Source organism: Perna viridis, chromosome 2 (assembly GCF_037379345.1).
Source record: "Perna viridis isolate PV_CMFRI_1.1 ecotype Kerala chromosome 2, ASM3737934v1, whole genome shotgun sequence".
NCBI classification, from domain to species: Eukaryota; Metazoa; Mollusca; class Bivalvia; order Mytilida; family Mytilidae; genus Perna; species Perna viridis.
In genome coordinates, this window is record NC_142446.1 from 48,194,704 (window position 1) to 48,219,974 (window position 25,271).

The following is a 25,271-nucleotide window of genomic DNA, read 5'->3' on the forward strand; positions in this document are numbered from 1 at the left end:
AAGTTTTATCCCTAAAGATTTTTGTAGGCCTTATAATAAGGATCATTTCAACAATAAAAAGAATTTGGCTTAACTAAGGGTTTTGGAAAATATATTCGAAAAACTACTGTCTGACCCCATATTCTATTTTTAGTAACAATGCCCATGTTTTTCGACAAATCAAAAATCCCAACATCAGTTCTATGCAGAATACCTCAAGAAACATTCATTTTAAGTTCCGTTCCAATTGCTCAAGTAGTGTCAGAGGAGAAGAGTTTTGAAAAATTGTTAACGACAACAGACGAGAACGAAAACAAAAACAAACAAAAATCAAAATAAAATAATCAAAAAAGATTATTTTTGGGGTGTGCCCCCTTTTACTCAAAAATCGGGTAAGAGATATCTGAACACTGATTGAAAAACAGGGACAGGTATTTTCTTAAGGAACCAACGAACACATAAAAAGGTTGATCTCTGAGCTTGATCCTATTTCGTTCCACTATACCACAAACATAATACAGATATGTTCTCAGAAACAAGGTTTTCAAATCTCAATGTGTTCAGAAATATCCTATAAGTTTGACTCAAGTTATCGTAAATAAACGATAAATAAATTTTCCAAACAATAGCAAATTCAAAATACAGAAAATTAAAATAGGACAAAGATTTTTTCCTTGACTGATAGCAATGTTCTGGTGATTTATTGTCATATAATATAGAGTCTATCGACTTCGGAAATTACTCTTCCTTTGACTGATATTTTTCGCAAATACTTCTCTCTGTGATGATATGTCTGTTCAATATAACAGTACATTATCTTATTGTAGTAGAATTATGGATGTTAGATGATAAAAAGTACACATTTCTAGGCTTGTAAGACTTAAGATATTTGATATTGTAATTTGCTCAAACTGCTAGAAAAAAGTTATATGAGAACACCGCTAGAATTGTTCTGAAGCCAGCTTTTCATCCAGCTCTAAGACAAATTTACCCATACACATCTAAGGGTAAAAAATGGCTTACTTTCGATTATTAGTCGTACATGTGCGACAGCTGGAAAAATGTCAGTGCAGGTATATTCCAAAAATATATAACAAATCTCAAACCATAATGTTTTACTTCTTAACATATCACCACCATAAAACTGTGTGATATTTCCTTAAACCAAAAATTAAAACAGAAAAGTAATTATGGCTGAACTACATGGACTCCCCACCATGCACTGATTCAATAGAAAAAAAAACAACACTCAACCACTGAAACCAAATGTTTGAATTCATAAATGGAAGAAATGGCCGTTTTCAATCGACAGAGCAAAACGTAAAAAATCATCCCTACAACGCGCTTTATGGAGCCAAATTAAGACAATAATTTGTAAAAAGTACTATTTAATACCATCACAAATTACAGAAGTGTTAATGCTTGGTCAAAGAATTGAGACATGTTTTTTGTGACTAGAACTAAGAAGAATTAAACAACATGATTTCTTTCGTCTCCATATTCAAATTTTCCGTCATTACACGGAGAGCTGTTTTGCGAATGCAATAACTTGGTGACATCTTCGTCCTCCACTTTTTTCGTATGATCCATTTTCTTTGATCCTTTTTTGTGTTTCTTTCTAGGATCTGGAAGTCGTAGCTTTAATTTACTATAGAATCTTCTCTCCGTGAATGGGACACATATGCCATGTTCATGTGATGGGAATACGAAACTTACATAAGTTTTGTCCATTAATGTGTCCACAACCGATTCTAAGTTTGCCTTCTCTTTAATTATCGTAATCAAATTTCCTTCAAAGTATTCTGTAACTCCACAAAGTCTTTCAAAATTATTGTTCGGATTTCTTTTAAAATCAGTAGGATGGATAAGTATAAGACTTTTACTTCTTTCGGCATTTTGTTGAGTCATCTGCATAATATCTGAAACAAACACTAATTATCTGAAATACTCGTTATTAGAATATAAGTACTGCAGTGTTATTAAATGGGTATTTTCATATTAATCCTGTTTAAAATCTAAGTACAGTCGTATGGGTTGAGGTCACCTGAAATGGCCCGAGATGCAATTAACATTTGGGGGAATTTGTATACTTGCATAATTTTCGCGTGTGGTTATTTCTCTACATTCGCGCCGAGAAAATATTCGCGAAAATAACCCCCACGCGAATAGTTTGGTTTTCGATGTTTAAATTGTGAGAAATGACAGAGCAAGATATTTTCGCGAAAATTACTCCCCCCCACGTGAAATGTTTGTCTGAGAATTTCCTCGTTTACAGTAATTTACAGCGTGAGAACTACATAAGATAATGTAGAATTCCTGACTGTTCTAACAGTGGTAATATATAATTTAAAAAGGCATTCCAGATTATACAAAATCCCTGTAATTTTATGTGACTATAAATAATTTTTAATTTGATATGAGCAACTCGGTGGGTGTTTCTAGAAAAGCAGAGGACGCTTACCCTACCGGTGCACCTCGTCCATGCTCCCAGTTTTTAGAGGAGTCCGAGTTGCGCATTTGCTTTTGTTACTTTGTATGTATGATTTTAGTTACTTTATGTTCTTTGTTGTATATGTCTGTTTTCCATGTCTGGTCTTTGTCCCTGGATTGCATTCTTTTGATTCCCTTGATTACTCTTGCAATGTAACGTATAGCGCAGTAATTCGTACTCTTAATTTTAATGTTTTTTTCTGAAAGATTGTGTATACCTTGGTTCGGTAATATACTCCCAGAAGTTTTGACTACATACGAATCATCTTCCAATTGTTTTTTAATTTTCTCTGCAATGGAAATATCTTGATCTTCCGACAAAATGTACACGTGGTAATCTTTGTCACCTGAATGCAAAAGAGGGAATATTTCATTATAGATTCATTCAAAAATACATTGCATTTACATGTACATCTAGAAAAGCACTTATTGTAATATATTATATGGAATGCATTCAATCCACATAATTCACCAACACTAGAATTCAGATGTTTAATTTAATTATTTTCAAAACTATCTTCAAGCTGTAGGTTTTTTTTAAAGAGCATGAGACATTCGTACTTAATTATACGTGATAATTTCTCAAGCTATGTACTACGTAATAGAGTTTTCTTCAGATCTCAGAATTAGAAATTCAAATATTACATATATATATTGCATATAACATTCTAATGCAAAACTTAACAATACATACCTATATCTTGTAGATAACCAAATGGTAATCTCGAGTAAATGAAAAGTTTAATTTGATGGTAAAACATAGCTATGATCAATATGACACCCAAAAGTAACACCATAGCACTTAACACTCCTACACTAATTACACCAGCTGAATCAACAGACTCTCTCCTTACATAACCTAAAATGTACGACATATGTTTCAAAATTTTAATACACATGTAAATATATTTAATTATGAAAATGAGAAAATATATCACTACTAATGCTGCTGATGAGAGGTTAGTCCTTGAAACATCCGTAACGCATATCGAAATTTGCAATCTACATGATTGGTATTTGTTTGTATTCAGAAGCAGGTTTTGAACAGGTTTATCATGGCAGGGCGCAAAAAAAGGAATCATTCTCGAGTAACAAATTTCCTTCGACTTTTTTCGCAAATACCCCTCCCTGTCATGATATATCTGTTTAATGACACTGAATATCAATTTAGATCACGAAAGAAAAGGGCATATACAGATTTACAGAAGGCATTTATATTTTGGAAAACACCACGACTAAAGGGAAAAGGCGAAGCATATTCTTGTGCATATACCTCGGCAGCTGTAAATCTTTAAAAAATGTTTAAAATACACCGCCTTCAACCAATCAGAATCAAGGTTTCTTATATAAGGAGTAATTAATTCGACAAGAACTTTGTAGTCTGTCAGTAGAACTAATCAGATAAAGAGTTACAGATTCACTCAACATTTTTTACTACCGATTTATTACTAATAATGTGGTGACATCTCGAAAACAAAAAGTAACTCGGACTTATGACGGCACTAAATGATGAGAGAGTAATCAAAGGAACCAATGTTATAGCGGTAATCAAAAGAATGTAACCCAGGGAAAAAGACCAGACATGGAAAACAGACATACACAACAAAGAACATAAAGTAACGAAAATCATACGTACAAAGTAACAAAAGCAAATAAGCAACTCGGACTCCACTAAAAACTGGGAGCTTGGACCAGGTGCACCGGTAGGGTAAGCGTCCTCTTCTTTTCTAGAAACACCCGTCGAGTTGCTCATAAAAAGTCAAGTCCGGGGTAGACAAACGAGGAAAGGAAAACTATGACCCGTTGAATAAATAGTAATACATAAATATCAATCATATATATTGCAAATTTTGATATGGCTGTACAAGAGTATCAAGGAGTAACTTCTCATCAGCAGCATTAGAGGATCAAATATAAAATCACAAAAATCACTGAAGTCTCTGCATGCCTTCATGCCTTGAAAATGCATTATAGCCAACAGTTGAATACATTTTTGAATACCTGATATTATGTTTCATCAATGTTAATACAGAAATCAATACTGAGCCTTATCAATAGATACACACATTTTTATCCCTTACCCTTGACTTACTTACTTGATTTGCGCAGCTGAACGATGAATTGCCTGTTGCCATCCGAGTAGGTACTTGATACATAACATGTGAAATTTCTACCATAATCGCTCTCAACCACATATCGTACAGTGAAGTTGCTTTGAATTTGTGTATCCTTGTTTCTGAAAATAGTTACACCACATTAAACTCAATTCGTTCCGGCAAATGACCCATCGAAAGATGACCAAAAGATATTTTGTGAAACACGCAAAATAATTATAATTATAATACATGGCCTTTTCTATATTGCCCTTGTTATTAACCCCAGATCTTGATATCGCTCCTGAGGGACGATATCATTCAAAAGCTGATTACAAGGGCAGTATTAAAAAAAGAACATATACTTTTATACCAATAATGAATTATTTACCATAGAAGATTCGCGGATAAAGTGTGCGGTCTATTCGGTTGATTCTTTATGTGTTTGTTGCATATGACTTTTCTTGGTGTTTATAGTAACATCGCTCTACAAAACGATAACAGATGATAATTATTCGTCAATTAATCGTTTTTCAATTGTTCTTTCTGTCCTGTGCTACTGTCGCCGATAACATTTTGAACAGTTGTGAGGAAGTGACGTCAGTAAAGCTCACGAGAAGGCAGACTCTCATGAAATATTATTACCATTGGGGCTGATAACATACAGAAAACATATGCAATATCGATGTTAGTTTAATGAAATATGTGATAATAGTTGGTATCAAAGTATAGTACAGTGATATGGTAACATATGAACGTTTGTTGGGTTTAGAATGCAATCCCCTTTTTATAAAAAAATGTTTCGTGTTATGTGTTATTAGAGCTTTTTAAATTATTGCAGAACTTTTTTAATGGATTTCCGTCTTTCAATTGTCATGCATAGTATATGTACTATCTTTATTGTGTGGGTATCCTATAATGAAACCATTAGACATTCAACCCTTTGTATAAAATTATTGACAAATGTATAACATCAATGAGATGTCAGAGAGTAAGATATTATAAATACAATTGAAGAACCACCTTTTCATTGTCGAAACCTTGTATCTTGGGTCTTTGTCGCTCAGAAAATTCCAGTCTGAATCATACCAGGATACGTCTTGCTGGCCATCAGCGGTGCAACCAAAATCCCCACTACAGGTAAAGGTCACTGTCTGACCTATGTTCGCATACTGGTTCTGTGGTCCGTAGGCCTCAGGCTTAACCCTGTCCTTACAAGCTGACAAATCGTTTCGGAAAAAAATAATTTACATGAATAGATATTTATACAGGTCAATAGTTCACCAATTGTTCAGTAATCATGTGTCGTATACATCCCTCATCAATCAAACCTTGATAGGGGCATATGTTATACCAGTATACTTTAACTGAAGGGACTGTTAGAGTAACTGTTTAACAACAACAAAATCAACAACAAAAAAAAACAAAAAACAAAAAAAACCACAAATTTAGTAAAAAATAAGAGTGATATTATGTGATATTATGACAAACAATACGTAAGTGAATCAGTACTTCTAACCGAATCAAGGAAGTTTTAAACATTCATGAATTATATATGTAATGAAAGGAATTACATGTTTGTAGTTTTAACAGGTTATTTCGCATAATGAGTTTTACGTAAGAATTAATGTTCTTAAAGTCTACTGTAGTATTTTTGCTGCGGTGAAAGAATTAGGAAAGGATTTACCTATAATCATACTTACAATAGACTTTAACTTCAGTGTTGTGAGATGCAATCATATCACCAGATTCATTAAAAGCTCTGCATCTGTACATTCCTTCATGTTTCTTTTGGACCTCCTCAATAGACAATGTTTGATTCATTTCTCCGAGCGACAAACCATCCAGATCCCATGGAAACTGTTGCCATTTTACATCGCCATGGTTTTTGAAATCCCACATTATCTTGTGAAAGTTGTGAGCGCAACAATATACTGTCTTGTAATTTCCTTCTTTCGCATAGTCTAAATCTCCCACGTTCAAGAAAACTTGAGAATCTAAATAAGAAACCAAAATAATAATTACATGTGCATGTATCAATCATTATCAAGAAGGTTTTTTAACTGCAATAAAAAACAAACAAAAAATACGTCCGAGTAAATTGTTCATAAGTTACCGTAATTTAAAGTTCATGAGTCGTTAACATATATTCAACAACTTAAAAAATTATACGTCAAAGTATGAAATAACTAAAAGTCTTACTCTTTCTCGACGAATTCTTGATCGAATCACAGTAGCCGTACCCCTGACCGAACAGGACCATGAGTATTAGAACATAACACAATATCGCCATACTAACAAAAGAAAGCATGTCAAAATGTAAAGGAAATAATACCAAATTAAATGCATAATAATTTCTAGGTATTACCAATAAGTGTATGTTTAGAAAATATCGATCGTAATAGTTTGATCATTTCCAGCGTGAAAACAGAATAGTTCACAATATCGTATTTTTCCTCTTTTGATTTAACCGTATTTTAGACCATATGAGTATCTCTGTTGGTGTTACAAGGTAAGCAGAGGATGCCAAACCTACAGGGACACTTAACTTAGCGGAGTCCGGGTTACTCATTTTTTTAGTTGCACCGTGTATTCTTCCAGTTATTTTCTTATTTAGGTCATTTTGTCTGTTTTCTTGGTCTCATCTTTGTTCCTATGAAAATCACTGATATCCTTTTTAATGCAATATGATCGTATATTAAGAGACAACAACCTAGCTCTAAGGAAGCAACCAGTTTACTTTTATGGGTCGCAATGGTGAAATTTGAAATAAAAAGGCAGGACGATGGCGTATTATATAAAATCTACGATGAACAAGACATGTTAGATTAAAAATTAAACAGTCAGCTGGAAATTATACTGAACAAAGCCACGACACAAAATTTGTTGCTCACTTACTACAAAATGGTATTTCATATCGCACACACATATCAGTGGCGAATGTAGAAAATGTTCAAACCAGGGAGGACTAATGTACGTGGCCGTGGGCACAGCTTTTTCTGGACACTAAACCCAATCGGTTTTTTGTTTGACAAAATTAAGGAGAGCCACACCCACATTTAAACATGATTTTACATACCCAGTGAAAGTAGACAAGAAAAAAATCATTTGAAAGCACATTTGTAATAGAAAGACATTTTAAAGTAGGGTCGTCAGTTTAAAAGAGTTTTATGTCAAATTATGATGACAGTTATCCCCGATAGCAGAATTAGTGATAAGAAAATATGATAATACAATCACATCTTTTACAAAATACAAAATACATATTATTCAATGTTTTTTTTTATGGATGCACAAGTATGATAGTGATCCAGTCTCTTCACTTGATAAGATAAAGTTTTGTATGGTGATAGCAAGATAAATTTTTGCATGGTGATGAAATTATTCTTTTTTTCATTAAGTGTCTTAATGCAGCCAATACTTTGTGAAAAGGCAAGAAAAGTTTCAATCAAAATTATGAATATTGTGAATATACTGTTGTTATAAATAATCCTTAGTCTTGTAAATTAATTGAACGATATTGGATGCACTGGTTTCGCCAATTCTTGTTTCGGTTTAAATGAATTCTAAAAAAAACCAAACAATATAATATATTCAAATGAAAGAGTTCTCTAAATAATAAGTTTTATGACCTACTGAGATCTTCAAATTGGGTAAAAACCGAGATATTATAAAATGAGAAAAAAAATAGCATACTCTGCCGCAATGTAAACAATGCAGAGAGATTAATTCAATTGCATGAATTTGTAAATGAAACCATCCATTTTATCTAACAAAGCATATGATGTGCACGCATTTAAGGAAAAATATTCCAATATACACGGCACCGTTAATTAAACTAAATTAAAATTAAGAACCTTTTGTGCGGTAATTTAAAACTTTCAGAACTACCCCCGATCTCAAAAACAAAACAACAAAATGAACTCCTGTAGAAAAATATAGCCATTCGGAATCGATATTGACCAGGAAACACTGCTTGCACGCATTGTTTTTCGTTTTATAAAATATCAGCACAAAAAATACCGACGCGTCGAAGAATCGAACCAGAACAAAATTCAATCATTTGAAACATTTTTTTTATTAAGGCAACATTCATCCCGTGTTATGACAAAACAAGATAAGTGTAAGAAAGCATCAATATTATATTTTGGTGATTCTGAAGTTACCTTTGATCTTAAATGCAAATGAAAAGTCTAGCTGACCAAGGCTTTATGGTGGAGAATCCATCACGAATTCGTGTTTATAATATTTCGAGGGATGAAGTTCCTGTTTGGTTATAATTGTTGAATGTATATATTCATTGATCAGATGTTTATGCAATTGATTTCCAATCGATAGCTATAAAATTATACACAAATAAAAGAAAGTTATTCAAGAGAAAAAGATCAAGATATTTCCCATCTGAGAGCCCCCTTATGAAAAGTAACCAGGCGTTAGTTTCCCGTCATACCTTTAAAAATGTCAATATGATACAAAGTATATTTAGTTTTATTATACATTAACGATATCTTATCTTATCATTGAACATGTTTCAAAATTGTTGAAATAAAGAATGTGCAAAATTGTTTTTTTAGGATATACCACCTGTAAACAAAGTTGTAATTTCAATACCTTACATTAATAATGTCAATATTTTCGTCCCCCATTTTCTCATTTTATGCCTTTTAAATATGTACTTTAACTGCACCGGCGGAATTCATGCTAAACTGACATCCAGTACGTTTCGGTTTTCGGAGTTTCCGAACCTATTAAGGATGTCAAATTAACTACCTACTTTCTGTTTAAAAAGTGTACGTCAAACTCTTCATCAGGGGCGTAGCTGCCTATACGCAAATACGCAGTTGCGTACTTTCGGAAAAAGTAACAAAAATAAAAACAGACATTTTAAAGATGAAATAAAGGTTTTATGCAATGACTCACTGGGGGCCTTGAACGACCCCCCCCCAACCCCCCAAGACCCCTCGCCGTAATTTTGCGTACAAATAAAACAGGCGATAAATTCAAGTATCTATTGGGAATCCAAAATTTTACTATTTTACGAACAAAATACAATGTATTAATGATATTTTAATGTAGTAACAATATACATACCTTCTTGCTTCGGGTTTCGTGAATGGAGGATCTTTATTTCGGTACACCGGTTTTATCGACAGGTAAAATTTTGACGCAGTCTATAAATAATCGTGCTAAAATAAAACCAAGTTATTTTCCGTTTAAAAAATTCCGATCAATAGTTTTGGATAATGTGGGAACAAGGTATTTGTCCTGGACATTCCTGATGCTTCCTTAACGTTTCGTGGATTTCCCAATAAAATTTTATTTGATTCAATCACTGGGTTAAATGCTGTCGTTAATGCAGAACAAACTTTTTTATTCAATGGTACACATGATACACGAGTCCTTATTGATACTATGACTAACCCTGGTGTCCGATTCTCCCAAAAGGGTTACGTTACGATCTCCGCAATGATGCTAGTCCAGGAGTGATTAATGAATCACCACTGGCATGAAAAATATGTTTATTTGAAATACATATGTTTGGATTTGATAGCCTTACAGTCATGTTATTATAAAAAATAAAGAAATTCACAGAAGCAACATATTTCAAAAACTGTCCATGATCTGAAGTTTTAAAATAACTTCATCTGCATGACGTTCAAGATTTAAATGAACGCAGCGATCTATTTGACGATGAAAGCAACGATTAAAACGATGAACACACACATGCTTAAAACCCTTATCGATGCTTTCTGTGTATATAAAACATGTATTGGATTTCTGAAAATTTTATATAATGTTTTTGCAAAAATATGTGATTCACTCCTACGTATGTATTGAATAACTTGTCCACAACTCAGATTTTGTACATTAACGCTTAACGCGTACTGAAGATTCGACTGCCGATGCATGATTGAAGGTTAACAGAAAGGGTCTAAAGTGACATATCACATATAAAAATTAAACAGTATCTGATGATAATAGCGTAATGTATATCACAACATCAATGTATATATTTATATATAAATATAAGGGTCTGAAAAATTCCCGTTATGGCGAACAAAGTAAATGTCAATACTCTTGAACTTTGTTTGACGTACTATTATTGTAAATTAGATCATCATGCTAAAAATATTCCAAGAAATACAAGGAAACTATCATGGTCACACTTCCCTTTTAACAGAATAGGTAACACACATACAAGAAAATAAAATTCGTAACAGCTTGATATACTTTACACATGAATTTAAATACAGCATTCTACTATACAATGTTAGAAATTTCTTGTTCTAGTTCACTCATTATATTAGTACCATTCATTCGAGTTTTGAATCGTTTATTCGATTGGTCGATTTTTACCTTCTAATGTATAAAAGTGTTGTATAAGATGTATTTGAGCATCCATATCGAAGATCTTTATCTTTGTTTTAAGTTGCAGCAGAAAGAAGTCGATTTGTAGTTTATATTTTCTGTTTCATTGATAGATTAATTACCTTTCAGTGTAATGTTCAGCTAGCTTCAGTTTGCTCTCCTTTGTTTTCTAAATATTTATCCCTTTTTCTGTCATCTCTATGAATTCATGTGATTTCATATTTTTGAATACTAAACAAGTTTTAAAATGTAAAATAAACTTTAAGCCAAACTGACTATAAGAACAATTTAGCAGCCATACAATTGCAGAAACTTACAACTCTACTGGACATTGAATAAGCAGATGGACAGCAACTCCTATATGAGGATTATTTTGAAGCCGAGTTAAAGTTGCCATATCAGAAGGATACCCATCCATGTATTCTTTTATTTTTTTCCTGATAGCAACTACAATATCCAGATACCAATGTAAATCGGAACCAACATCCGTAACCATATTATGGGAACACTTCAACAACATAATAGAGAAAAGTACATACAGAGATCCGACCTTACATCATCATGGTATTTGACTTTTTGAGCTATTACACTCAGAGAGAAAGAACTGGCACGACACCATAATACCTTAGCTGTTATCAAGAATGCTGTAAATCGACAAGTTACCATTGATCCAACACCAACATAAAAAGTCAAGGATATGTAGATACAGTACTACTCCAACCATGTCAGTCTCGTCTAAACACCAGCCCAATTACAAAGATCTAGATGTAGAACCAAGCTTGATCGAATACAGATATAAAGACACAGGAAAAGTAAATGTGAAGATTGCCAATGTGACAACAAGACCCATCACCATCAGCAGTCTTGTGAGAGATCCAACAACTAACAATCGAACCGCGACATCAGGAATCCACACCAGTCGTACCAAGCACTACATCAGTTTTAGATAAGATAGATATCAACAAAAGCGACTTTACACCAGAGCAACTTGAACGAGGCATGCCGTTGATCAAGTCATTTGAGAGTATTTTTGCCAAAGACAATATCAACATTAGTAACACCGCAGTGAAGCATAGGATATACTTACTGGATGACAAACCTTTCAAACAACGTTTTCGGCGAATTCCACCAGCAATGTACGATGAGGTCAAACAACGCCTTAAACAGTAACATTTGGAGAAGCTATTTTTCAAAAAGTTGGCATTCCAATGGGCACTAACTGTGCTCCTCTCCTAGCCGATTTGTTTTAATATTCATACGAGACTGAATTTCCTCAGAATAATCTCGTTAAGAATAAAAAAATAAAAGATGCTTAATCCTTTAACTGTACATACAGATAAACTGATGCATTGTCCATCAACAACCCTTCTTATGGTAAATTGTTACCGTTATTATATCCACAAGAGCTCGGGATAAAGGAGACAACAGAAACAGCTTGTTCTGCATTTTTTGGGGCCTACATCTCGAATTTTACAACAGTGGTCATTCCAGGACTAAAGTTATGATAAAAGTCACGACTTTAATTTTAATATCATAAATTTTCCCTATCTGTATAGTCATATCCCTTTATCTCCTGCTTATGGTATTTATATTTCACAATTGATTCGCTACGCTAGAGCAAGTACTAACTACTCTGATTTCATGGAACGCCATATATATCTGCGTAACAGACTCCTGAATCAGGGGTACCAGGAAATGCGTCTTAAAAGATATTTTACCCATTTATTTTTTAGATATCAGTCCTTGGTTGAAAAATGCTCGGTTTCTTCTAAAATAATGAGCAATCTTTGTGCTGATGTGACCGCTGATTTACCTATTATGACAATAGCATGCAAATGCTGTTTAATCGTCACTGGTATATTCACGCCGAAATGGAAGAGGGAGGTTTAGCGCGCTGTAACACCTAGATTTAACCCACAATTTAGTTTGAAATGCCTAAAGCAAGTCAGCAAAACTGCGGTACCAGCTGCTCCGATGGTGTTATATCTATTTTGCCAGATTTATTTTTGACTTGACTTGATTATGAATCGGATCAGTGTTCGTTAATTTTGTTGTCAGCCTTAGTTAACATGGATGTACCAGTTGACAATGCCAATTCGATTGGGGACGCCCAATCCAAGGAGTCACAGAAAGGCGCTTCCAATGAAGCTGAAGATATCACTGACTGTCACTCTGTTCATAGTGATATGTCTCAAGAGTAGGAACAGACTCAGGCATGTTAGACGGTCTGGTAGGATGCGAAGACAAGTATCCTGGCTTTGCTCTGGACAGTTTGAAACCAGCATGGCAGCTGTACAACCTTAGCATAGACACCTCTGTTTACAGAGACTGGCTTGACCAGAGAAGCAACCCTTTCTGTTAAAGTCATCATCCATCCACACAAGTTGTAATGACAGGAACGTAATTTTTCAGTAGGGGGAATGTGTGGTAAGGTTGTATTTTGTATGTATGTGCATTCATAGGTTTATTTGTGTATTTTCATTTTTATTATTTTATATTTTAGTAATTATATATTTGTATCATGGTGTCTTAATTTATTTATTCAATGTATATTTGTACTGGGAGTTGATTCAGTTAGTTCAGGTTCGTTCAGGTGTTTTATGTATGGATTTTTCATTGGTTTGAGTTCAGATTGATAATATTCGGGGAGTCCTGTCAGTGACATTCAGATGTTCAGCGAACCTGGTGTGTTTAGGTTTTGAGCTTGGGCTGTTATACTAAGTAATTTTTATAGAATTTAGTTTCCAGTATCATTATTTAGTCTCAGGTACGACTGTTTGACATCGCCTGCTTGTATTTTGGAGACGTACAAAAGCCTTTGTACTAATTTACCATTCAGAGTGTTCATTTCCTGTATGTCATTCAAAATAAGTTAACGGAAAGTAGTACAGTTAGCAGCGTTTAATTTTAGTGTATTTAGAGTAATAAAGACATCTTCCGTGGATTTATGTATAGAATTGCCTAAATCTATAGAAATATAGAAATGCTATGAGTTGTTTACCAACCGTGATAGGCGCCGCATTAAGATTAAACAAAGGTTTTATCCGGAATGCATATGTGTTTATATTGAGTCAACGTGTGACTTGAATTCATATGATATGGTATAAAACTGTTTTCAGATTTGTGTTAAAACATTAAAGACAAAACCGACTTCAAGGAATATAATAATTTTGTAAAAAAAGGTTTTTTTTCTTCAAGTAACTGAATTCTAATTCGATCGCAAATAGAATTTATATGGTTGACACAGCTCAGAATTGAGTAATTTCCCACTGCTGAATTCAATCGCAATTAGTAGAGTCGTTTATAATGATTCATTAAAAGAATAAGAAAAAAACTTACAAAAACGCGTTTCAAATCTTAAAAAATCCATTTTAAAGTTTTATCAGAATGTGTCTGTTATTGTGTAGTTACATAAAAACAATCTGATGAAAACCTTTTGTACAACTAATTTCAATCATATCATTTTTTTGGCATTTTTGGGGGTGTCTATTTTTATTCTTATACTTACATATGCTGGTTGCTTATCTACAACCATGAAGTCTCCAAATTCATATTTCAGACAATGATATTTTATAGCTCAGTGCAACGTGTTGAAAGCTTCACGGTACACCCTATCATGTCTTGTCAGATTGGTGGGGATATTGTCTCATTTACGTTTCCTTCAATTTTTGTGCTTTTCTACCATCTCATTCTCTGTGCTTACTTTCTAATTCCCCATAGCAAATTTCCTTTTTCCGACTGAAAATCATCATTCCTCATAAAATCTCTAGAATTGTTAATTATCAATTTCCTACCTTTCCATATTCAAAATCACCAAACCCTTTGGCTATTCAAACTTCCCGTTCCCCATCCCAACATATAGAAAGGACAAGACTACCCATACGAGTAATGTTTACATAGCAAGTAGGAAAAGATCGGATATTAACTTGAGGGCTGCAGATATCGATCATTCATGTTTGTAGTTATACTTCACTTAACAAAGTGGACTAAAATAATTTTTTTTTCAACATATATTTGAATGTTTTCGTTCACTAATAATTTCATTATTGTTAACCTAAAAAAGGAGCAAACAAAATGAGCGACAAAACAATACACCAACTTTAATAGTTGAATTGAAGATAATCATAAATCTATTTTCCACAAATCTCAACCACATGATAGTGACCATCAGCTGTCAAGATCTCAGAAAGTCAGCACATTCAGACTCAGAATAGAACATAATGTGCCGACGTGGGGAAGAGGAACAAGATACCAAACACATCCTTCAGATATGTAAAAAATTCAAAGACCTGAGTAAACAGATAATGACAATATCAGCTGCCATTCCAGAAAAATTAAACCGAACCATCAAAGACCTATAGAATACAACTAGATTAATCAAGGAATACAATATCCAAATTTGAAAAATAAGCGTGAGAAATAAAAAAAATATTGTTGATATAGTCATCCACAAAATTGTAAAATTATGCAAAGACAAGATTAAGATCTATCTTACCTAGTTAGCCTTATTTTTTTCTTTCCATGTCGAAAGACAACTATAGACAAATACAATAGTAGGCTTTCCTGTGGTATATCTCTGGTGTTTTATTTAAACTAATGGAGAAAGACGTGGTGGTAAATATCACTTAAGTTGTATCTTTTGACCTTGAAAGTACTTTGTATTTTTATATAGAAATTCGATCATTTCACAATACAAGGAAGCAATTCATACTTTCTTTATTCGACTGGGATAAAAGCTAATTATAATCGTATAAATGCAGGAAAACATAGGACATATACCATAACTGTTGTATTGATGTTCATATCTTGTCCTCTATGGCGATTCTGATCCTTAATTCTCGAGGTAACGTTCAGTTTCTTTTTCCTTTCTCAGTAAAAAATAATTCCAAATTGTCACTAAGCATGTCAAGAATATATACATCATTCTCACGGAGTTTCCAATGTGCAGTAACTGTTTCAAAATAATCTACATACGTTCCCAATAAAATGGCATTACGCAATAAACGTTTTCTACTCAAGGCCGACTAGGTTTCTTAACAAATTCATCTATTGCGCTTTAACTGACAAGTATTATCTATACAAAGTTAAATATGTCTTTGTGGGTAATACTCGAAACACTTGAGTCTTTTTATCTTCCAGTTAACTATGCGTTATCTTCCTGCTAAGCTAACTATGCGTTTAAAGTTTCTTGCTCTGGTGTAAGTTTTTTTCTGCTGCGGTCAGCTTTTGGTAACCGCAGTCTCAATTCACAATAAAACTTATTGAATTGATAAGAACAACTATGTTGACTGTCAGGAAACAGAAGCTTCGTCAGAGCATCATCATCAAGTACATGTCCACCGTGTCTACGCTGACTGTGACGTTTTATCACAGTTATCAGCTTTGTACTAAAGTATTGTTGTACCCCACAATGCCTTACGAAATGACTATTCCTTGGTTCTTTAGGCACATCAGTGGGGTATATTATGATAAGACTACGACAGTCCTCCACTGATTTTTCTATCCTATTCATTTCCAGGCCACATTCATCTGAGAAGAAATGTAAATTTATAAGTAAATTATTTCTTTTAAAAAATTTAAAAAAAAGATGTACAAATGAGTTTTTCTTCCTTTAACCCCCTTCCTTACAAATTTAAAACTTCACTTTGTTCCGGCTACAACTTCTCTTTGTTACGGCTTTTAAAAGTTCAAGTTAGTTTATTATTAATGAACAATGAACTATGTTATTATTTCTTTTCCATTGACACAGGCATTGTTGTTGATAAAGACCATAAGTACAAGTCTACATAAGAACAATGCAATTTGATATTTACAAACTCCAGATAATAATAAAGAGGATTTCGTGCTCTCGCTGGATCATTAATTCTTAATTTTTAAACAAAATTAACACAATCGTTCTCTTCTTACTTACATCTTAAGTAGTTAAAAAAAATCAAGAGAATGCAAGCAAAATTTTAAGTATGGAGAGTGCAGTCCTTCAATGTTCATTTCAACAAAAACATAATTGGAATATATAAAAATCTGCTCTTCATCCATTAAAAAAATAAGTTATGTTCAAAAGACAAAGCACTAAATACTAATCACTCATTGTAATATAATCGTGTTCGGAAACCACTTACCGTCGCTACTAGACATTCTGACAGAGTATGAATCCTTCTCCAGTCGATTAGATATAAGGGTAGCTAACGTTTGATCGTCCTCGTTGTCGTCGTGTAGAATGAATGCATGATATTTACAGCCATCTAAAGAGAACAGGTAAAACTTATATTTCATTAAGTCGCTAATATTGTTAGCGACTTCTTGGATTCGTAATTTGATTCGCATATGATTTGCATAAATTAAATTATAAATTACTATAGTAACTCCATATTAAACTGCTGATCGGTGCCGTGTTTACCGTCATGACCTTATAGTTCTAGCTTCACACGAGATTAAAATGTACCTCTTGAATATTGTACATAGGTGTTCTACGTGTGTGTGTGTGTGTATGTGTGTGTTTTTTTTTGCTTGAATGAGAACGTGAAGTTTACATTAAAAGATGAAATGATCGGTTAGCACTGAGCTATACCTAATTGACCATAATAGGATATCTTGTAAAAATAGAGGATGTTTACTAAATTATATAAGATATCTACAAATAGGAATAAATATAAATATGGCGTTTTATGGAACTTGCCTTTCTGAGTTACATGTTATTATTTTAAAGCAGTTAAAATGGCCGACTGACATGCTTCAAAATTTGTATATTGTGCAAGAAATCTAGCCACTACTAATCAACCTGATTGGTTAATCAAGTAAGAGACGAATTAACCTCAACTACGTCCATGTTCATTCAGAAAAATCAGACAGGAGGTATTTTCGAGGAGTGTTTCATACAAGTTTATTTCTAATTCTATGTAAAAAAAAAGAATCTGTGTTGTTATATAGGGGGTTTAATTGTTTTTTTATCGAATGATATTTTAAAGCCCACTTACCCATGTCTTTAAGTCCAAAGATAGGTAGGTACGAGAATATAAAAAACTTGATGTTGTAGAATCGAGTTCTTATAATAAAGACCGCGACCACCACAATCACACATGTGCATACTATCGTCCATACTTGTTCTTTTGAAAGGCTTCGAGAAACTCTAATACCTGGAATTATAAATAGACAATTAAAAACAAAAACATTTGCAGTTAGATGGTATGTCAGGTATAACCTGTAGGAGGACGAAGGTGAATATAGAGATTTTACCTTTTACAGTTTTACATTAACTAAGATTTAGTTTTAGACATAAGTGAACATTTTTAGAGATGTGAGCTTTGAACATTTTGTTTTTTCTTTTAGATACGAAACTAGTAAAGATCCTTACACAGTGTTACAAGTTAACTTCCTGTCTGACTGTAATCCCTAAGGTCATGTCCAATTCGTATTAATCTTTGTCCTCTATTACTCTTTCTTCATCCCAAAATTGTATAGTTTTTTTGGAAATCTATAGTTTATACAAAATATACCTCCATCCACCCTCCCTAAAATAGTAATTTTTTTCTTCATGAATTCCCAATTTCCCAAACATTTACGTCAAAATATCCGCTCGGCAATTGATTTTGTAAGCATTCCCTTCCCTTGAATGACGGGTAGGAAGGATAATTGAAAGAAGCAAATATACCAGGCTTACTTTTTTTCAGTAGATGTACAGGAAAACTTCGGTTTCCGTGTTGTGAAGTAACATAGCAGGCAAATTTTCTGCTAAAATCATCACGTTTTAAACCAGTCAGTATGAGTTTACTCTCAATAATTGTATCTTTATTTCTGAAAATATAACAGTTTAACAAATCTAGATATCATATACTTGGTGTTTGGTATAAAGGTGAACAGCAAATTAAAAGAAAAAATATCAAATAAACGTTTCAAAAAATCAACATGTAAACCACTGACCTTCGAACAAAATGAAAACGGCTAATAAACTGAAATAATACTAAGGGATAACATCGGTTCGGTTTTGTAAATGTTTTAAGGAGTAATCAAGGGAACCAAGGTTATAGCGGTAATCAAAAGAATGTAATCCATGGACAAAAACCAGACGTGGAAAACAGACATACACAACAAAAAACATAAAGTAACTTAAATCATACATACAAAGTATCAATAGCAAATGAGTAACTCGGACTCCACTAAAAACTGGGAGCATGGACCAGATGCACCGGTAGGGTAAGCGTCCTCATTTAAACAAATCAACCAAACTTACTAAAAATCAGTACGATTTAAGTACCATTCACTTACCTTTTCAAAACAGTCACATTGTATCGCGGAAAGTTGTTATTATTCGGCAATTTACTCCATTTTTCATTATTTGCGTGTGAATACCAAGAAACAGTGGCGGAAAGATCAGGTGTACATCCAAAATCACCTGTACAGGTGAAGATGGCTATCGACCCACCGTGTCCATATTGACTCTTCGGTGGAAAGATCTCCGGTTTTTCTCTGTTTACACATGCTATATAATCATAAAAAATTGTACATTCAGGTAAAAGACCTGGGAAATTTTCCTGAGTATTTTGACCACAAGTACATGTATTATTATAAATCTGTACTATTCATTAGAAAAAACCCTTATTGTTAAATTAAATACAATTAAGGGGGAATCGATATGCTATTCAGAGACAAATACTTTATTTAAATCTCACCTCTCATATACATATATACAATAAAATAAAGTACACAAATTAAAAGTAATAAAATTATTACCATCCAAGAGACTATAATATATACAAATTGAAATATTTCGCTATCTATATAAAACATTCTTTCTATGAATTAAAATATCATTGCAGATTTTGGCAGTGTAAAAACATTTATCTTCATTCCTGAATAAAAACAAATTTTTTTCATAATCTGACATATTCATAAAATTATCATTAATATCACAAGCACTGTTAAATAACTCATTGCGTAATTTGCTATATAAAGGGCATACAATAAAACGTGTTTTTCTTTAAAATTGTTCATAACACATTCATCATAAAAACATATTCTATCTTCGATTGATAAACTTTGGTATCTGCCAGTTTCAATTTCTATGGGTGCCACACCACATCTAAATTTAGCGTATACCCTTTGATATCTACCTGGCATATTTAGGCCTACAGATTTCTCTTTACCATATTCATTTTTAAATAATCTATAAGTTGGTCATTTGCCATTAATTCATTATACCATTTTTGTTTATACATAATAAATGATTCGTTTTCAATATGTTTTACAACGCTTTTATTTAAAATATATTCTGTATTACACAAATGTGACATATTAAGATCTCTAAATTTACTGTGAACTGTGATAGGGAAAACATGCCATCATCCCTTCTTATGCATAATATGCATATATTTTTCTTTATTATTTCGTTTGATATTTTTCATGTTTGTAAATTGTAATTTCCAAGCCTATGGCAAGCCAAAGTGGACAAAAATCAATATTTTGTAATATTAGAAAATGAATTTTTAATACTACAGAAGCATTTTTTAATATTAGAAAAGATTTTTTAATATTAGAAATTCATTTTGTAATATTAAAAATTCCTAATTTAGTAATATATTATAAAATATCACACATTTTGTAATATTACAAATTGAATTTGTAATATTAGAAAATCAGTCACATTTTTTAATATTACAAAATGATTTTCTAATATTAAAAAATCGCAACTGAATACGACAAATCCATTTTCTAATATTAGAAAATCAATTTCTTATATTAAAAAATCGTTTTTTGATATCAGAAATTCAATTCAACAAATCAATTAATCATGTCTTTATTTCCTCTATAAAAGAGATATCATGATACAAATTATACAGAGTTTACATAATAGAAAAAAAAATAGCAAACTATATAATCATAATTATATGTAGAACAAGTAATCTGTATTTATATACAAGTGTTGTTTAATACAATATTATGCAAAGTAACTACAACCACACAAAATCACCGTACAACCGACATTGCACGTCTTCAAGATGAAATCTCAATAGGTCTCTGTATAGAGGCTACAGAACGATTATATTCAGCAGCTGATTTTGCAATATGTAAATAGCACAATGAACGAAAACTCTTTAAATCAGTGTCACATAGATAAGTAGATGGCAGTCTCCCAAGATAAATGCAAAAAAGTGTTTCGCAAAATATGTATTTCGACCTTTTCTGCATACGTTTTGGGTTCTGTCATAAGATCTGAAGTTTCAATTTAACTATATTTCAAGGTGTTTATAGTTTTCAGTAACTAGTATAAAACTTGACGACAAATTGTCCAGCGGTAATTAGGTCGCATTGCTCTTTTTGAAAAGCACATAATACAAGATTTCAGTCCATTAAATTCAAAACGCCATTTATTTGCAAAATTTGAACAAACATCTAACATCTGTTGTAACTTTAGAGGCGATGTGGCAAGACATGCAATATCATCAGCAAGACAAGGTGCAAAACAGGTTAAGTTATTAATACCCATTTTGTTATTACATTTTTCAAGGTCGACAAGGAGGTCATTAAAGAAAACAATATATAGTAAACCAGATAATACTCCCCCTTGTCTCACCCCTTCAGACACTTTAAAATATCTAGATTTACACTGGTTTAAAGCTATTGCACTTTCAGTATTACTATATAATTCATTTATTATACACCATGCTTTACCTTTTACCTTTAAGTTATACAATTTATACATTAAAGCTTTACGCCATACTGTGTCGAAAGCTTTTTGACTATTGAGAAATGCAGCATATACATTACTATTCAATTCAAGATTATGATAAATAGTTTCCTGTACAATAAATGAGGCTGTGAGACAGCTAAGGCCTCTCTGAAATCCCTGCTGGAAGGGGTTTGGAAACAAATCGGGAGTTAAAATGTGCGTTTGTAATCGCTGTGGGATAATTTTCTTGAACACTTTTAGAATACAAGAGAGTAAACAGAACGGCCTGTAACTGTCCGGTGCAGTTTTTGGTTTGTCGCCACCTTTGTAGATTGGCACAATAAGTCCTTTTTTCCATTGACTTGGCACTTTGTCAGGGCCACATGCTTTTCGTAGCTTTAATTGTTTGATTATATTCGCAGTATCGTTCTCCGAAATTGGACCACTTGGAATAAGGAAAATGATTACGTTTGCACAAATCGTTAATTTCCGAATGGTTTGTTTCTAATTCATTATAGAAAGTATTGTCAAACGTGCTTGCCATAGAAGGCGAATACAGCTGTTCAAAGTAAACAGCAAACCCGTCCGTAATGGTTTCGGGAGTACGGTATACGTGATGGTTATTCCGTATTTCTGTGAGAACTAAACGTCTCTTCCGCAAGGAGTTCATAGCGACCTACCCGTCTCGCAAATGAATCTTGAAAAAAAATATATAATCAAGCATGCTGTTGTTATTAAGGAAAAAAATCGTTTTTTTAATATTAGAAATTCAATCGATTTTTTCAATATGAAAAAAGAATTTTGTGATATTAGAAATCTAATTTGTAATATTAGAAAATTAATTTGTAATATTAAAAAAATATTTTTTTAATATTAGAAAATACTGATTTTTGTCCACTTTGGCTTGCCATATATTTTAATAACGTTATATTGTTGTAACTTGGTTTTCATTCCAGCCTATTACGCCATACCATAAAAACAGAACATCACGTGGTCTCACTATAAAACCCAAGATCACAGAACTCTAAATTTCCAGTATTCACGTGTTTCAGAACGTTACCTATCACCAGCAGCATTTGAATCAAATACATAGGAAGATCTAATTTAAAATATAACTCGACATTCCCCCTAACGGGACATATACCTCGGGCAGCCTGTTATACCCTGTGCATTTGGGGACCAATATGGACATAAGATTCATATTGGACACAATAACAAAGTGGTTATTGAATACAAAAAATATCCCTCAGTCTAACCAGGGATATTGTTATACTAAAATCCCCAATCTTACCAAGTATCAACTATACAGAAAAGGATTTGAGTTCTAGTCTGAATTCGGCCCATTTTACTCTTGTTTTGATCAAATACTGTTTTGATTGAATTATTATAATGAATTTCTTATCTTCAAATCTCGGTTTGTCTTTGCTGTTGTTTGACAGATTGTAGTATTTATACTATATATTATATTACTTAATTCGTGTTACAGGACCTTTTATTCCGGGGTTTCCAATGACCAGTTTGTCTTTTCTGTTGACTTGTCGATATATACTTGAAGTGTGCGTGACGTATATTTCATGAAGAAGGGCTTGCGGTAAGAAGGAATAAGTTTCCCCGCGGAAGTATTTACATGTATTAGCCATGCACAAAGACTCTACTCAATAAGACAAAGGATTTATTTGAGATTGCGGTGCATTTCGTTCTTTCAATTTTAAAAATGGCAGTTTATCGTGGCATTCAATAAATAAATGTATACTTACAATACACAGTTATATTTGTTGAGTGTTCAGCGATGATTTGGTTTTTATTTAATGCCCTACACCTATATATTCCGTCATTGTTCAAACCAATGCTGCGTATCTGGATTGTTTGGTTTCTTTTCGTAAGTAATGGTTGATTTGAGGAATACATGTTTCGCTTGACATTTATAATCGGCTGCCATCTTGAATTTCCTGTTTGTTTAAAGTCCCAAATTATTGTATGCGAGTCTTTTATGCAACACCGAATCGCTTTGAAAGATGAGACGACTGCGAAGTCTATGGTGATGTAATTTGTTCGTTCATCAGTCACTGAAAATTGCAAGTACTAACTTTTTCCAAAGGTTTTGAAAACAAATGTACATGTAATTGCGTATTAATTGAATGAATGATTATCATTATGAAAACACTCATACACCAAGGATTTGCTTTTATTTTTTCATTTGAATTTAATGTTCCATGCGTTCTTGTTTTGTAAGCTCTCTAAACTTTTGGAAATTTATTTGCGGTTTTCACTACGATTCTTACTCTAAATAGAAAATTAAGGGAACATATACGGTGAAATACAACGAATGCACCACCGTATATCCCCTATAAAAATAAAAAATACTTACAGAGATAACCAAAAATTGGCTTCTTTCGTTTTGACAATTTAGACCAGGGCATGATATTTTGTAAGCTGTCGCAGGATCGTATTAACGACCGCTCCGAAACTTCACTTAACAATATCAAGCATTCATATATGTTGTGGCTTCTTATTTGTAGGCGGTTAATTGGGGTAACAAAAGTCGACAATTTAAGTTATAACATCAATGTTGTACTATTTCTTATAACCGTCAGTTTAAATCTGTTCCAAGTAACCTTCCACACCCTTACCTCACAAGATTTTTTAACAAGGAAGATACTTACTTACATGTACTTGTACACTTTTAATCCATGTTCCGGAACTTAATGTCCAAAATAAATCACGATTAAGTTTTATAGTAAAATTATTATTTTTTTTTAACACATATACATGTAGTTCCACTTACCATTACCGGAAAACGTGGAATCACAAACACAATACACGAAAGACAATACATAGAATATAAACACTATATGATACAACATCAACAGGTACTGATTTGAAGTATCACTTCTTCGACTTGTGTCACTCTAGACAAGAATGGATAGCTTTACACTGCAGAGAATGGAATTAACGAGCAGTTACTGTTTCCTCAAACACATGAAGATAACATATGCATGTTTATGTCTTTAAAACTAATACACAAACACACATTATACTTTAACTAAAAATAGTTTGTGATAAAAGTTTACCTTTGTTGTTTAAATATAGTTAAGTAAATTAAATTCCCAAAACGTGTTTTCCGACGTATTTACTGTTTGTAAAAAATCTTCTGGTATAACTCACCGCTATGTCTTGATTTGTTTGTATACACACATACAGGGACATAAAGCATCTGTTTATATCATTTTTATTGCTGGATCAATGAAAAACCTTTAGACTTTGATTATAATTTGAATTTTTTGATGTCAAACTTGCAATATAATGTCAAGTATTGCATATTGTTCAGCCTAATTATGTATTACTGAGCATAACCCTAATGTTTGGAGGGGATAGTAGGCTTTCAACTAATCAAATTCCAATGGGTACCATTTGTGTTCCGACAATGGTTATTTCCTTAACTGAGTAAAATATAATTCAGTGTTGAATTTACTAAAGTTTCGAAATGTTATTTACTTTTTAAAATTGTTCTTTAACTTGACGCAATTTAAAAAAATATATATAATCAAGATCTAGGAAAAACAAATGATAATCCATGCCGTTCTGACAACGAGATCCATTTTGATCCTAATTTATTTGACACAACACGTACTATTTTAGGCCTTTTTTACTAATACTGACAGGACACTAATTACGCT

At 32.8% G+C, this 25,271-nt stretch overlaps 2 protein-coding genes across 9 annotated transcripts; both read right to left on the reverse strand.

Moving 5' to 3' along the window:
- Window positions 1–1,350: 1,350 nt before the first annotated feature.
- On the reverse strand, window positions 1,351–15,851 carry LOC148625483 (uncharacterized). Of its 6 annotated transcripts, none has more exons than XM_088569065.1 (9): window positions 15,711–15,851; window positions 9,654–9,748; window positions 6,765–6,856; window positions 6,266–6,559; window positions 5,586–5,781; window positions 4,566–4,705; window positions 3,164–3,328; window positions 2,688–2,816; window positions 1,351–1,898 (listed from the first exon to the last, which is right to left on the reverse strand). In XM_088569065.1, exons 3-9 carry the CDS (start codon window positions 6,853–6,855, stop codon window positions 1,450–1,452), a joined length of 1,464 nt encoding a protein of 487 aa, XP_088425191.1. In that variant the 5' UTR covers window position 6,856; window positions 9,654–9,748; window positions 15,711–15,851; the 3' UTR covers window positions 1,351–1,449. The 6 variants fall into 6 exon arrangements, with proteins under 6 accessions (XP_088425191.1, XP_088425187.1, XP_088425188.1 ...); XM_088569061.1 differs by having other exon boundaries at window positions 9,654–9,733; window positions 15,711–15,847; XM_088569062.1 differs by lacking the exon at window positions 15,711–15,851 and adding an exon at window positions 15,427–15,571.
- LOC148625484 (uncharacterized) lies at window positions 15,633–24,656 on the reverse strand. 3 transcript variants are annotated; one of them, XM_088569068.1, is made up of 7 exons: window positions 24,380–24,656; window positions 23,352–23,543; window positions 19,194–19,407; window positions 18,589–18,722; window positions 17,906–18,064; window positions 17,051–17,173; window positions 15,633–16,460 (listed from the first exon to the last, which is right to left on the reverse strand). In XM_088569068.1, the coding sequence occupies exons 1-7, from the start codon at window positions 24,456–24,458 to the stop codon at window positions 16,102–16,104; spliced, it is 1,260 nt and encodes a 419-aa protein (XP_088425194.1). In that variant the 5' UTR covers window positions 24,459–24,656; the 3' UTR covers window positions 15,633–16,101. The 3 variants fall into 3 exon arrangements, with proteins under 3 accessions (XP_088425194.1, XP_088425193.1, XP_088425195.1); XM_088569067.1 differs by having other exon boundaries at window positions 23,352–23,660; XM_088569069.1 differs by lacking the exon at window positions 23,352–23,543.
- Between the last annotated feature and the right edge of the window lie 615 nt (window positions 24,657–25,271).